At 46.6% G+C, this 15804-nt stretch overlaps 1 protein-coding gene across 1 annotated transcript in view; it reads right to left on the bottom strand.

Moving 5' to 3' along the window:
* Positions 1-5363: 5363 nt before the first annotated feature.
* The window catches only part of LOC133107681 (spectrin beta chain, non-erythrocytic 4-like), a 71120-nt gene continuing 60679 nt past the window's right edge, over positions 5364-15804 (bottom strand). The window contains exons 30-36 of the mRNA XM_061216751.1: positions 15253-15449; positions 14122-14906; positions 13021-13081; positions 12440-12702; positions 11200-11370; positions 10985-11027; positions 5364-10747 (exon numbers count right to left, since the gene is read on the bottom strand). Of these exons, the coding sequence (XP_061072735.1) occupies positions 10487-10747; positions 10985-11027; positions 11200-11370; positions 12440-12702; positions 13021-13081; positions 14122-14906; positions 15253-15449 (1781 nt within the window). The 3' untranslated portion in view covers positions 5364-10486. The remainder of the gene's footprint in view (positions 10748-10984; positions 11028-11199; positions 11371-12439; positions 12703-13020; positions 13082-14121; positions 14907-15252; positions 15450-15804) is intronic.

The raw sequence follows: 15804 nt of genomic DNA, 5'->3' as shown, positions 1-15804 counted from the left end.
ATGGAGTGAGATCGTGCAGTCGTACACTGAACTAGCTAATGTGCTCCGTAGTTATCATCAATGCCAGTGCCGCTCACTGATCAAGGTGAGCCATTACTGTAGAGCAGTGCCCAAACTCGGTCCTGGGCTCACCTCTGGCTTTCATTTCAACCATAATTTAAATTTACAAAATAAGTATTTTTTTCTTAATTGGGTGCTTTTCGTGTTTAGAGAGATTATTTAGCCTCTTAAGCCACATTATGTCAAATAACCCAAATCATCGAAACAGGAATTTGTTAACATACTGGTTGGAACAAAAACCAGTAGGAAATACCACAGGGGGGCCCAGGACTGAGTTTGGGAACAACTGCTGCAAAATAAGTTTAAGGAAGAACATTTGGCTGATAACAGAAATAAACCATGATCAGTCAAAGCCAGATGACCATGTTTCACAAAATACATATTTGAAATAACGCTTACTGAGACAATGCATGTGATAAGAGTCTGTTTGGACCCACATCTGGAATCAGCGTCATTCATTAGCATTCCTGGAAGTAAACCAAACTGAAATCCTGATTACATACAAGTAACTACTAGTGGGAAAGCAAACCAACAGTCTGGTTGGTTTTAGGAAACCAAGGCATTCCCCTTCACCACAGCATGCGTGTATTATGTTTTTATATTTTATTAGGTAATCAATTCCCCAGTGCTGGCAACTGAGTCCATTACCACTACGCTGCAGGCCGCACCTTCCAATTGTCTTCCGCGTGTAGTATGATTACTAATTCAGGTATCTTTCCATATAAGCTCAGTCTTTGCTAGACTTTGCACTTGTTTGTTGAATTTGTTTGAGTTTGCATTTCTGCATTATGTGAGGTTTGTGACTGACCGTTGTCATTTACCTGTTGTGGGGAAGGAAGTGGGAGTTGAACACGCAGCGACCCCGTCGTTACCTTAGGGTAGTGAGGACAGTCTGTTACATTTTCACCTGCACGTTTTTGTTTCATGCACCGCAGAACTGACGGAAATTGAGACCCCGTTAGCAGCTTCCTTCTGTCTTAGCCAAGAGTTAGGGTTTTGTGTTTATTGCGCCTTTTTCCGCTCACTGGCTCTCATTGGCTGATTGTCCACTTCATTTATTTCCGCCTTGTCTGTGAGCCACCTTTGGGAGGAAGGAGCATTAGGCTGAGTTAGTGTGGACCTGGGAGCACTGAGGCCCCCTGTTGGTGGCTAATACTGGCTCAGACTTTTCAGCTTTTAGCAAGCCCAAGGGATAAGTCAATGTTTCCCCTATCCCAAGGGTTGGCAACCCTGGTCCTGGCGAGCCGCAGTGTGCGCTGGTTTTTGTTTCCACCTTAAAATCAGCAACCGATTCAGACCCAAGAAACAAGCTGAGGTGAGTTAACTATGTAATCAACTGCTTTCATTGATCAATTAAGTTCTGAGTAACAACGAAAGCCAGCACACCCTGCGGCTCTCCCAGGGTTGCCGACCCCTGCCCTATCCGTACCGTGAAGTTATTCCTGGCGCTGTTCTGTGTCCATTTCCCATAGCATGCTGTTTCTACGTTTGACAGCTGCATTGCGTTTACATTGGTATAGCAGTGTTTCTTTTGGTCACTTCTCATACACATTGTTTTTGTTGTCATTGTTTATGTCTGTTGTGGTGTGTGTGTGTGTGTGTGTGTGTGTGTGTGTGTGTGTGTATAGCGCTAAGGCTTGAGACGCCGCTGTTGGAGAAGACCTCCTTTTAGTCTTGCACACCTCTGATGGTCTGTGTGGTGGATTATGTATTTAGGTTTCTTCCACATGGGTGTCATGCTCAAGCTACCGATGCGCTTTGTTGCCTCTTTGTTGCATGTTTGTTTCCATGTATTACACTAAGATTAAATGTGCAAGTTTGGAGCTTTGCAGATCGCCAATTCTGTTCTGTGTCTGAGACCCCCGTGACCCCTGTTGTTTGTGTATTAATCTTGCTTCTTTTTAGGTCTCCCGCACTGGTGGTCGAGCAGAGAAATGTATTGTAGTTGTGTCAACGTTACTGTGTTTGCTATTACTGTGGGGTTTCACAAAGGCAAAATGCATGGTCGTGGGAGACGACCCCTCATATTTAAGAGCCTCGCAGGACTTGCCGACCGCGCATGGGTCTGTGTTGAATAACTCTTGGTGCAGTAGATGCTTTTAGTTGGGGCATTTGTCAGTCTCCTGTATAGTCAGATGAGCCTAGGTGTGCGTCTGGTGAATGTCTGTGGTTGGAGACCCCCTTGACCCCACGTTGGGGTTCCCAGCCAGTGACCCCATCCCTGTTCACGCATACCTCTCACCTAAGCATAAATCATCCGGCTTTGTCAGGGGTGTTAGAGATGGGATGTCTTGTTTTGTCTTATCTTGTCTTTTCCGTTCCCGGTCCTAGGTAGGCATAACGCAGTTGGGAGCCTGTGTACGGTTCTCCCTGGCGCTGTTTGCATACCTAGTTATTTACTCGCATCATTTTTCACTACTGCCGCAATCAGCAGGGCATGAGGTTGGGTTTCTCTGCTGTTTTTCATTTCCTCGCTCGAGTCAGATTAGACTTCTCGACCATTTTGTAAGGTAGATTTTGTAAGGTAGATTTATTGGTTGGCTAATTGCCGGGGAGTTTCTTATCCCTTTCTTGTTTCCCCTTGTCTCAAGGGATGTCCCCAGAAAATATCAGTGGTTATCTCACGTCTTGTGGGTAACTTTTAGAACCCAACTCGGTCGCGTTCGGTCCTCCGACCCCGCTCCCCTTACAATCGAACTGCAAAAAAATGTATGTAATAGTGTATGTATTTCTTTGTCCATTTTCTTCTACATAAAATTATAATTGGAAATGGCTCGGGAAAAAAAACAGAAGAAAGGCACAGAAACATTTTTAGATAACTGAACCTCTTTAAGTTTAACAGTACTGGGTACTATATACAAATATAGCCTGAACAAAGTTATATAATTTAAAATGGCATTGTTTGAAAAAAATATATGTATATATATTTCTTTTGTATTCCCTTTGAACCTATAGTTACCTTATTTTTATCAACTGCTCCTCTGCTTGGCAAATGAGCCCATATGGTAAACCTGCCTTCCACCAAATCATAATCATATCTGAGCAAATGTGGCGACATATGAGGCAACATGGCTCAGGCAGTAAGAGCAGTCGTCTGGCAGCTGGAGGGTTGCTGGTTCGATCCCCCGCCCGGGCTGTGTCGAAGTGTCCCTGAGCAAGACACCTAACCCCTAAATGCTCCTGACATTGTACAGCGCTTTGGATAAAGGCGCTATATAAATGCCAACCATTTACCAAATGTCATTTTGGGAGTTACAGTGAACTCAAAGAAATGACAATACCATGCCAAGAGAACTCAGGCCCCCCATTCCTATGGGTTGTGAAATATCAGTGTTTGAACAACACATAAACTAAATTAAAAAAGCAGAAGAGAGGATATGGAGGCTTTGCTCAAACCTATCCAGATGGAGACTGGATACTGTGACTCCACTTGTAAAATCTGAATATGTTCAAACTTGAAGAACGATATTGAGAACAATAAATGGGTTTGATGACTGATGTGCTTTGACTTGTCATGTTGTAATGAAGTTTATGTTAAGTTAAGTTTATGGCATAATGAATACTAATCAAATTTTAAATGCACTTATGTTTTCTCCATAAGTAAAATAATAATCATATGATTAATTGCAATATAAATATTTGTTCTTATTCTGTTTTGGTGCAGTTGCATTTTTAAGACTATTGTCTGTTTGATGAAAAGATAATCAAAGTCACTTAGATCACATTTTTCCCCCATTCTGATGCTTGATGTGAACATTAACTGAAGCTCCTGACCCGTATCTACATGATTGTATGCATTGCACTGCTGCCATACAATTAGCGGATTATTTGCATGAATAATTAGGTGTAATAAAGTAAAAATGTTCCCAATAACATTTTTGCTCGGTGAGTGTAGGTCAGGTAACAGCTGGAGAAGGTAGGTATGTTTTAGACCCTTATCTCCAAGCAGAATTGCAAATGAGGGCTTGATTGCATGAATAATAAGACTATATTCTTATCAAATCTGGACCTGGGTTTCTGCCTGTTGCAGCACAGTCCACAATGTTTTGTTGTTGCACTTCTAAGGTCAGCCAACCCCAGAGAGGAGAGAGGCTTTAGGTCAGGTCTGCCCAGCTCCAGAGAGGAGAGAAGCTTTAGGTCAGGGCTGCCAACCCCAGAGAGGAGAGAAGCTTTTGGTCAGGGCTGCCCAACCCAGTTCCTGGATATCAACCGTCCAGTAGGTTTTCATTTCAACACAAATCTGGCACAACTGATACTACTAATTAGAAATTCAACAAGATCTCAAGCTGTTGAATGAGGTGTGCGTTATTAGGAGTGGAGTGAAAACCAAAAGATGGTAGATCATCCAGAATAATGTCTGGGTAGTCCTGCTTTAAGCTGTAGAAGTTTAGGCCATTCTTTCCGTGTCCCTCCTTGTCAACTCCTCTGACAAGAGAACACGGTCAACACTAATGTGTCAATCAATTATAACAGTGCTGTGAAATCCTCCATTTGTTAATCTTGAGGTGTGAAATCTGCACGGCTGAATGTTATACACTACCGTTCAGAGTTTGGGGTCACATTGTCTTTCTGCTTTTTCTGATTTAATATAACATTTTCTCTGTTTGTAATCAAACAATTAATATTTGGTCAAAGTGCAGACTCTGAGAATTTATTAAAGGGTATCTTTACATTTTGGTTTCACCATGCCAAATAAAATAGTCATGTTTCGTATTTGATTGCATATCCATCATTGAATTTGGGGACTACATATAAAAAGTGCTGTAATTATTACATGGAGAAATCAAAATGTATAAAAACGCTCTTTAATAAAAGCTCTGAGTCTGTGATTTGACCATGTATGAATTGTCTGATTACAAACGGAGAAAAGAAAATATCAAAATTAGAAGAAGACAAGATGACCCCAAACCTTTGAACAGTAGTGTATGTACTACAACTTTTAACAGTCACAACTCCTATTACATGTTTGATGAAACATGGGGCGATAGCAAAAATGTAAAGGGGCGACATGGCTCAGGCAGTAAGAGCAGTCGTCTGGCAGTCGGAGGGTTGCCGGTTCGATCCCCCGCCCGGGCTGTGTCGAAGTGTCCCTGAGCAAGACACCTAACCCCCAAATGCTCCTGACGAGCTGGTTGGCACCTGGCATGGCAGCCAATCGCCGTCGGTGTGTGAGTGTGTGTATGAAGGGGTAAATGAGAAGCATCAATTGTACAGTGCTTTGGATAAAGGCGCTATATAAATGTCAACCATTTTAAAGCTTTTTATACCGATCTCTGATTTGATTTAACAAACAACAACCTATGGGTTTTGACATATCACAACTTGTATTTGTCAATTCACAGAGATAACTGTACAGAGGCAATGATCTTAAGTTGGATCTATTTTTACACAATTATTCATTCATTCATTATTTCCATGTACTTACATGTGTCACCCCAGTATTGTACAGTGATTGTATAGCGAGGGGTTAACTGTTAAAAACATGCACAGCAGCTTCATAGTAGGTTCTCCCGATAATTCATGCAACCTCTTGTCCTGAATTTTGTCCTTTTTATATATATATATATTTTACAAATACCCCCTCCCCCCATATGTAATCCGATCATTAAATGTGTTAAAAGTCACAAACTTCCCCTTCGGTATTACAGCTGAAAAAGAAAACAAATGAAAACTTTTTTTGTTTTTCTTTACAGAAAATATCTTAAGCAATTACATTTTATACAGATTGGCAAGCTGTTGAGCTTTGCAAAATATCAGTAGTTCACTGAAGATCAGTGGTGCTGTAGGGTCTATCCGGGAGGAGGACCGATACCAAAGGCAAGGAAGTTCAGAGGAGATACACAGAAATACACAGCTGCTGTAGGCTGGAGGCTTCAATTAGATGGTGGATTGTGGCGGATATCTCCCATCAAGGAATACATGTGGGATAATATTTAAAGAATTAGGAAGAAAAAACAACTATACATGTAGACTGATATTGGTTTTCAGGGCAGAGCACTCCTTCCATGACTACTCTGGCTTTTCCAGTGAAAGACCTGTGGAAGAACCCATGCACCTGTAAATCGCTTTGGATTAAAAGCATCTGCCAAATTACAAAAATGTAAATGTAAAAGAAAGGGCATCCCAGACTGCCCTTGGCAATTACCTACACAAGTGTGGCTTATTCCTGTAGGATAGGTTCCTGTGGAGAGGTCAGCCTGCTCCAATGTCCACAGCCCCTTTCAACACACTCAATAACCCATCTCGGTCAGAAAAATGTAATAAACAATGACAGTGCAAACAGTGTTGCACACACATACAGTAGAGCCACTTTTCTGCTCATTGGTTTTGCTTGAAGAGGGTGTGGTTTTAATAAAACCATATATAAAACGCTGCCCGTGTGTCTGTCAAACGTATTTATAAAAATTGTGCTTTCTCTTGATCCGCTATAACCTCTGACTGGTCTGTGTTTTTGAGAGGAGATCACAGGCTAGGAAAGTGACACAGTCGAACAGATCCAGAGACTCCACACTCAAGACACTGCCAGGGACTATACTTCCTGGTAAGCGGTCCTGGTACCACTCACTTAGTTAAGTGTTCCTTTAAAAAACTCCTGTGGCATCACAGCTGGAGAAAGTAATGTGTTTAACAAGTGAATCGGTTACAAAATAATAAATACCATACCGCAACAGAGAGAAGTGGAAATGACAAGATTCACTCCAGTTCCAGCCAAATACACAAGGCTAAAAGACAGCTTGGTGACTTAATTACGTGCAGTCAAGCAAAATGTACGCAATGCGGGCGATGAGACAGAAGACGCCAAGCTTCTTCCCCAATTGACCACACCCTTCCACCTCACCTTCTCCTGCAGACCCTGCAGCACCACAACTTCCAGGGAATTAGTGCTGTGCAATGGGGTAGCGTTTTAGTGCAAAGGAAAAGTTGCATAAATTCTCTATTCGTTTTGCCAGCAATTATTGTTTTCCTTTAGTTCCTTCTTCTTCTTCTTCTTCTTCTTCTTCAGTAATCGTACCAAAGTTATTCTGAATACCATCATCTATATGAACGAATACTGCATTTACAAATCAGAATTTGTATCAATGATCATATAAACCAGAAAAGCAATTCAGGAAAACATTTCCAAAAAGATGATTTTTTTTTTTCATAGAAGACCAACCCTTTGTGAGCAAGACGGACACACATTTTTCCCTGTTTTTGGTAAAGGATGGTAGAAAATAATGGGAAACCAGACACTGTATGAAAAACAAAAGCAATGTCTTATTTACAGTCAGGCAGGGTCAGTCAGCTTTTTCAATGGAAAGGAAAAGAATGTAATCAAAAGTTCCTAGAGGTTGGATGCTGGATGGCTCGTTTGGTTAAGGCACCATGCTGGGAGGCATGGATGAGCCTCATGGTCTCGGATCGAATTCGGACACTCAGCGCCGGGGCCCAGGGTATGGGTGGGGATCAGTCAGATAAAGATCCACGTTTCATCGCTCTCAAACAAACTCCAACGGCCAAAAAGGGCGCTTGTGAGACTACAAAAACCGCATACGAAAGGTATTGCGAGCTTAGCTATGGTCTGTGATGCAAACAGAAGCATGTTTCCGAGAACTGCAGAAGTCTCATTGCTTTCGAACTGGCAGGGTGGTTTGCACATGGAATGAGGCTGCAGTAGCAGACAGTTGGATATTCCATATAAGGGTGGAAAATGGATATATACAGCCCTGGGTACACATTAGGGTAAGCTTTGCTGCAAAATGCATCTGCACTAGCCTTTCCTTGATGCGAGAGAGCAGTTTCCCAAACCATCTAAATTCTTCACTTTCGGGTCTAATAATCACACATTATTTAACTCCTGAACTGTGAATACATTTTGTGTGACTTGCTGAAACAGGTTGTAACCACCGCAGACAGAAAGCACCACCCAGCAGATTAAATCTCAGTATAGGTTGCATACTTTTTTTTTCTTTTTTTAACCTTTGACCTTTAGCTACTGCAGAATCCTAGGCATGTAAGATACACAAGTATCCAAACTGTGGATTTATTCTTTTAATGGAATAAATAATTTATGTCTTTCAAAACCAAATTGGCTATACAGGGACAGCAATGTCCAACAACTGGAAGGCAAGAAAGAGTGTATGTCACATAGAAAGCCATCACTGATCAACATGTTGCTGTCTAATTTTAAGAAACCACATTATAATCCAATCATTTAACATTATATGCCCTTCAGTATAAGCACTGTGAACCTAGCCCATTGTTTAAGAGGTTGCATCTCAGCACCCTTATACCTCATGCAGGTGGATTATTGTGCCATATATGTCAACATTTATTACTTGCGTGACAATTCGTATAAAAAAAGCCAGTGATGACTGCACTTTTGTATCCTACATGCATTGCAGTTTGCATCAGTTGAATTTTGCGCATAATTATATTTATGAATGCATACTGTACTTCATGAACAACCAAAGAAAATCGAGTGTTAAAATTCAGTTAAGAAATGTGTAATATTTGCGATGTCACAGATCCCTTGGATATTATTCCAGATATTCCATGCCTCTTGTCAAAACCAAATCTTTATTCTTGTACATCTTTGTAGTAATACAATTGCATTGCATTTTAGAACGATGCCAATCTTGGTGCTAACCTCCCCCTTTTTCGCCCTGGTTCTCACTGTGAGCTCTGAATGTTCTGCCAGCAATTCACCAGCTGACCTGACTGGCTAAAGGGTTATGAAGGGCAAAGCTGTAACTGTTTCTTCTGTAATAACTGTCTTTAAAGAGAGGGAAACTATTTGCCAGCCGTTTCAGGCCATGAAAAGACTGCTGCACACGGCTTCGCTGTGCTATTTCGTGAGGACCCATACGGACCGACCTAAAGACTGTAATTCATCATTCCCTGAACCTATTCACTATGGAACAATCACCCACATCCACGTTAAAGCACCATTTCTCACACCTTTATCATCATTGTTGCTGTATATCAACAGAGATGAATTACGCTAAACAAATCCAGCAAGGAGGATGCTTCCCCACACAAGCCAGAGGAGTACGACATGCCTCTCCAAAATATTTCTGCGTCCACACCTCTGAGGGGCACTAACACATCGCCCAGAACACTTTGTGTTTCTCTGAGAAGCTGGGGTCTTCTGAGTAGCCACAACCCGTAGCTACCTCAAACCTCGCTTCTTCTCCCGGATGCCCCCAGTGGGGGCAACGCCTTACTGCAGAGAGATTTCGGCTATGCTTGGAAGACTAAGAGTAACTGAGAACACGAATAATCAAACAGAACCTGAGCAATGAGACCCTGGCCACGGTGCACAGCGATACGCAAACAGGCTTTTCATCCTTCCAAGAATGAGGTCTTTTTTTAAACAAAAACAGACGTGACACAAACGCAGTAAAATGGACAGACGGACCATTCACCTGGTGAATGCTTGACCTGCAGCCCGCCGTCTGAGCGGGTATTAGAGGTTCCCCTCTCCATGCTGTACCCCAGCAGCTTATACTGGGGTTTGGGTTGTCTTCTGCTCATTAATGATGACCCCTGACCCCTGACCCAAGGTTTGTTTGGTATGTCGGAAGCCCAGGTGGCACAGAAGCTATTTTTCATGCCAGCTCACCACACCAGGGAAAGAGAACAACACAGAGCAGCTTTGCTCACATTGCAGTTCTTGCTGTATGAACATTTGCTGTTGAAAGCCCCAAGCTTTCTGTTCCATTCCCTCTCTAGTCAAAATGGCACCTTGTGGACCTCGGACAAGCAGGTGCAGAAGAAACTGAGCCCTCTGGTGGATTTACAAAACAACACGGAAATTACAAAGGGGTTGGGTGACAACCAGATAGACCTGACAGTGAAAGAAAAGGGGTGCAACAAACAAGAATTTTTCCAAAATAAAAAAAAGCTTTTAAAAACATTTTGGCATATTTCATTCACTGTTGCTCGGGATTATAAGATATGATGTCGAGACAGATAAATAGATAAACAGACAGACAGGAAGCTAAATAGGTACATTTAGATACAGGTAATTTGAAAGGAAACATTCTTTATGAGCTACTTTAACTTAATTCCTGTCACAACAACCGTTTTGTATGGGGTATTTCTGTCTTAACCTACCCTGGCTGTGATGCAGTCCAGCCACGACCACGAGGGGGGGGGGGGCTCTAACTGCCCGGGGCAGAAGCGGAGAGTGTCAGAGCAACGAGAGCTGGTGCGTGGTGTCGAGCGACTCCTCGGAGCCACAGAGAGAAAGGGACAGAGGGAAGGGACGTACGCACAGGCACACGCTCCCCTTCATTCCCGCACATTCGCCCTGCTTCGTGTCACTTTTATTTTCAGTATTGATCGACATCAAAGGAGGGTGGGGGGTGGTGCCGGAGGGGCGGGACAAACACCAGCTCCGACAAGCCGCACCCCCACCCCGCCCCTACACGTGACTCCTCCCTCATTTCTTCTTCCCCGATGTGCCGGAACGCTTGTCCGTTTTCCCCCCCTTCTCTGACTTTTCCGACCTTTCCCCCTTCTCCGCCTTGTCCCCTCTGTCGGACCTCTCCCCGCCCTTTTCCGACTTTTCGGCCTTGCTGCCGTCCCGCCGCGTCCCCTCGTCGGTGGAAGAGGTAGTAGGCTGGGGCTGCCCCAATTTGGCGATCTCCTCGTGCTCTGAGATGCTGGTGGTGATGTTCGAGATCCAGCCCTTCAGGTCATCCTTTTGTTCAGAGAGAGAGAGAGAGAGAGAGAGAGAGTAAGAACTAGAAGAGAGAGGGAAAACCTCTCTATGAGAACAGCTACTAGCACAACTTCCAGGGAGACACACTCCCAAAATCCCAGGTAAAAGCACAAACCCACAGTTACAAAATGGGTTCACAGGGAACACATACCACAATCACATAATCAAATCGGGTTCACAGAGCAAGCAGACATGGTTTATGGGCGATAATCTCACCTCATCCTTTGCGTGGAACAAAAATTCATTCCCATCTTTTGTTCTGAAAAAAAAAAGAGTAGAAGGTGAGCAACAAAGCTTTAACTAAACAAGTGAAAGACTTACTAGGGATTACAGCCATGCTACATGCTATGGATGTTTAGCACAAACTATAACCATATTGACCAAGCCTCCTGTACTCCTAATAAAGACTGAAAGAAGTCGATTGGCCTTACTTGAGCGTGAAGACGTTCTTCTTCTTTTTGTAGCCGTTGGTGACGTCGCAGGTGCAGCTGCTCAGGCAGAGCATGGGCTCGCTGTTGTAAGGTGTGGCTGTGCTTTTAGCATCCTTGTAGAAGCCCAACTCTCCCTTGGAAAGCACGCAGTACAGGTTGACCCAAGACCTGCTGGTAGATGAGAAAACAAGCCCCCTTCAGCGATGATGTCGCTGTCTCCTTCTACCTACGTTACTCACCTGGCGCGCTCGTCAAGACGAGCCGTCATGGGTCGAACGAGCATGGACTGCCGAACAAACAACAGACACAAAACACAATTAATCATGCTGGAGACTAGGATATAGGGCTTACCTTTGTTGAGGGGGGGGGAGAGCAGAGAGTCCAGGTACCAGGGCACATAGGAGAGAAGGAAAAGGTCATGGTTAAATGCAAGTGAGGGGGTCAGTGGTCGAGGGTTAAAGAATTCACTTCACAACAACACCGAGTTGATTATGATTGAGTAAAACACGTTACCTCAATGCTAACATGTAAATGACCTATTTACTGGGCGATGTAAAGAGCCTGCTATGAATGGCACCCCCTGGAGACAGTTCAGTCTCCCGCCCGGGAGACCTGGGTCTTTCGGCATGGCGGACTGAACGTCTCTCGAAGGAAGCCGAGCGCCGGGTGGTCGCCAAGGTTACCTGCATGGGGCAACGACGGCATACCGCACCGGCTGGAGGTGCGTGGAATCAATTTTAGGCCCTTTTTTTATGATTTTAGGGTTTTGGTGAGGCGCACAATGGAAATTCCGCCGCAGTCGTGACTGCGGGCCGATTGCTTGGTGCGTCCGACCAAAACGGCTGGTCTCAAGGCCTCGAGGGCTTAAAATGAATTCCACGCTCAGAGTGAACAGATGGCAAAAATATTGCAGTTAGGTGAGGTCATTTACACCTGGTATCAACCCCAGACCCCCACTCCAAAACCAAAAAAACTAGTCAGTATCAACAAGTATTTTAGTCTTCTACTTACTTAAAATCTTATTTCTTTTCGTTTTTTGCTAAAAAAGACAAAAATATTGCCATAGTTGGAGTAATTTAAATAGGTTAAGAAAATTTCACAGCAACGTAAAACAAGGTAATATTTTCTACTCCACAGAACAAATAAGATTTTAAGCCTCATTACAAGACTAAAACACTTGTTAAGACGGACATGTTTTGCAGTGCCCCTATAGCGATGGCATTGGCGTGGGAGCCCCCACCTGTTGGAGCTCTTTTTCTGGCCCTCGATGTCAAGCTTGCGGAAGAGGAAGCCCTCGTGCTGGGCGGTGTGCGCGGGCTGCTGGGCGACGGCGGGGCTGCTCTGGGCGGGTGCGGAGCGGGACCGTCGCGTTTCGCCGCCCCCGCTGGCCTCTTTGGGCCGCGGCCTGCGGCGGGGCTTCGGCCGGTCCCGGGCCCGAGGCCGTTCCGGCCGCGACGACTTCTCGGGCAGGCCATTGGGAAGGCGGGGCAACTCCCCCCGTGCCTGTTTACACAGAGGGAGGGGCAAACAGGGGGGGGGGGGGGGGCGTGGGGCAAAAAGTGAGGAGGGAGGTGCAAATAGTGGGGGTGTGGGGCAAAAAGCAAGGAGGGAGGGGCAAACAGTGGGGGTGTGGGGTAAACAGTACGGGGCAGGGGCAAATAGTAAGGGTGTGGGGTAAATAGTGCGGGGGGGTGGGGTAAAAAGGAGAGGGAGGGGTAAACAGTGGGGGTGTGGGGCAAACAGTGAGGATGGAGGGGCTATATGCCTTGCTAACTTGTGGCACACTGTCTGCCACCCATTTACCACAGCTACAGTACTCACCTGTGCTGCCTCCCTCTCCTGCAGCTGCTCCACAATTTCTAACAGGGTGGACCTCTTCTCCCTGAGAAGCAAGACAGCAAGATGTGTGAGGGTGTGTTGCCTTACTAATGGTACGCATTCAAAATTATGTTTATCTTTTAAATAAAGCACTGTTAAAAATATCTTCACCTTCACCTTGGTGTTGTCTCTATAGTGTGAGGCTGTTTTGTCCCTGTAGTGTGAGGGTGTGTTGGTGTTGTCCCTGTAGTGTATGGGTGTGTTGGTGTTGTCCCTGTAGGGTGAGGGTGTGCTGTCCCTGTAGGGTGAGGGTGTGTTGGTGTTGTCCCTGTAGTGTGAGGCTGTTTTGTCCCTGTAGTGTGAGGGTGTGTTGTCCCTGTAGGGTGAGGGTGTGTTGGTGTTGTCCCTGTAGTGTGAGGCTGTTTTGTCCCTGTAGTGTGAGGGTGTGTTGGTGTTGTCCCTGTAGGGTGAGGGTGTGCTGTCCCTGTAGGGTGAGGGTGTGTTGATGTTGTCCCTGTAGTGTGAGGCTGTTTTGTCCCTGTAGTGTGAGGGTGTGTTGTCCCTGTAGGGTGAGGGTGTGTTGGTGTTGTCCCTGTAGTGTGAGGGTGTGTTGTTATTGTCCCTGTAGGGTGAGGGTGTGTTGTTATTGTCCCTGTAGTGTGAGGGTGTTGTCCCTGTAGGGTGAGGGTGTGTTGTTATTATCCCTGTAGGGTGAGGGTGTGTTGTCCCTGTAGTATGAGGGTGTTGTCCCTGTAGGGTGAGGGTGTGTTGTTATTGTCCCTGTAGGGTGAGGGTGTGTTGGTGTTGTCCCTGTAGTGTGAGGGTGTGCTGTCCCTGTAGGGTGAGGGTGTGCTGTCCCTGTAGGGTGAGGGTGTTGTCCCTGTAGGGTGAGGGTGTTGTCCCTGTAGGGTGAGGGTGTGTTGTTATTGTCCCTGTAGTGTGACGGTGTTGTCACTGTAGGGTGAGGGTGTGTTGTTATTGTCCCTGTAGTGTGAGGGTGTGTTGTCCCTGTAGTGTGAGGGTGTGTTGTTATTGTCCCTGTAGTGTGAGGGTGTGTTGTTATTGTCCCCACAGTACGATGCGTGCAGCGCCCCACCCCCTCACCCGCCGGACCGCTTGTCGGACTGCTCCCTGGCGGTCTCCTGCTCGCTGGACTCCTGCCTCTCCAGGCGGTGCCGGTCTCTCCGCCGGCCCTCGTGGGCGTAGCCCTCCTGCTCGCTGGAGGTCTGCCGCTCCAGCCTCCGCTCCCTGCGTTCCCTCCACACCTCCTGGGGCAGCTCGTCGCGCCGCGCCTGGATCTCCTGCTCGCTCGAGGCCTCCCGCTCCAGCCGCCGCTCGCGCCGGTAGTCCATCTGGGGGTCCGAGCGGCTACCGCGGGGGTCCCTCGGCGACTCTGCGCCATTCAGAAGCTCCCGGTCCCGGGTCACCACCTCGGCTATCACCACCGTTGGCGGTACTACCACCTCCCGCTCTCTCTCCCGCTCCCGTTCCCTCTCCAAGTCCAGCAGGGGGCGCACCGCCTCGTGGATGTGGTCTATTCTGGGCTGCAGACGCTCGGGCTTCAGGTCCTGCCGCACGTAGGCCACCTTGGCCTCCACGGCCACCCCTGCCGCGGCCGCGGCCCGGTCCAGGCCTCGGTAGTTGGAGCCGTTCATCACCGGCGTGTAGTTGGCCACCATGGAGCCCAGCCTCCGGGACACGGACGAGGAGGGAGGTTCCAGGTGCTGTTTTTCAAGGGCGGCGGGTTCGGGCTGCTCGTAGATGGTCTGCCGCAGCAGGGAGGAGGCGGTGCTCCGGGCGGGGGACGTCTCCTGTGGGTCGAGGAACACCTTTCGCCCCAGCAGCGGGGTCGGAGGGAGCTTGCTCTGCTCCGCCTTCAGCTTCTCCACCTGAGCCGACACCACAAACACGTCAGAACATGCCCGAATACAGGATGTTTACCTAAATACAGCTTCAATGTATACCCAAATATAGCTGTGGTATGTACTTAAATACAGATCCAATATGTACATAAATATAGCTTCAATATGTATGTACTGGTTTAACAGACAGGAAGCGGTTAGGGGTGTTTGGGGTTAGGGCAGGAGTTAAAGAGTCATGGTGTGGGACTCTGGTTTAACTGACACAGAAAGCGGTTGGGAGTGTTTCGGGTTAGGGCAGGAGTTAAAGAGTCATGGTGTGGGACTCTGGTTTAACAGACAGGAAGCGGTTAGGGGTGTTTGGGGAGGGACGTACGGTAGTCAGTCTCCTCAGGGAGCTGAAGCGCTCCTCCCAGGTGGCAGCGGCCTTGCGGAAGGCCTCGTGCCGGCGGATCAGCTGCTCCACCTCGTCCACGCTGGCGCCCAGCTCTTTGCTGTTGATGAAGGGCTCCTGGGCGGTGAGCCAGGCCTCTGCCACCACGGCCTCCTGAGCGAACTGGTGCATCTCCAGCACTGCAGGGGGCGACAGAGAGCTTAAACACAAGCTCAAATCATACACTACACTACAGGGGTTTTGCGAGATAATTGCAGCAATCTTGTATGTGGGTTGACTGACTTCTTGATGGGATTCTAGTCTGTAGCATTTGGATCACGGTGTGTAGCATGACTAGGTCTGTCCATAAGTTGTATGCTCTGCTGTGACATCCAGCTATGCCAGCTGAAAGCTGGTCATAAGCAGGTCTACAGTAGCTGGTTATGAGCTGGTCAACCAGCATCATGAAGCTCGTCCAGCTGGTCAATCAGCTAGTGCTCATAGCTTGTCTGAGCAATTTCAAAACATATTGTAGCTTGAGCCGGTCAAACCATT

Source organism: Conger conger, chromosome 13, assembly GCF_963514075.1.
Source record: "Conger conger chromosome 13, fConCon1.1, whole genome shotgun sequence".
Taxonomy (NCBI): domain Eukaryota; kingdom Metazoa; phylum Chordata; class Actinopteri; order Anguilliformes; family Congridae; genus Conger; species Conger conger.
This window is presented reverse-complemented; position numbering and strand designations above follow the sequence as displayed.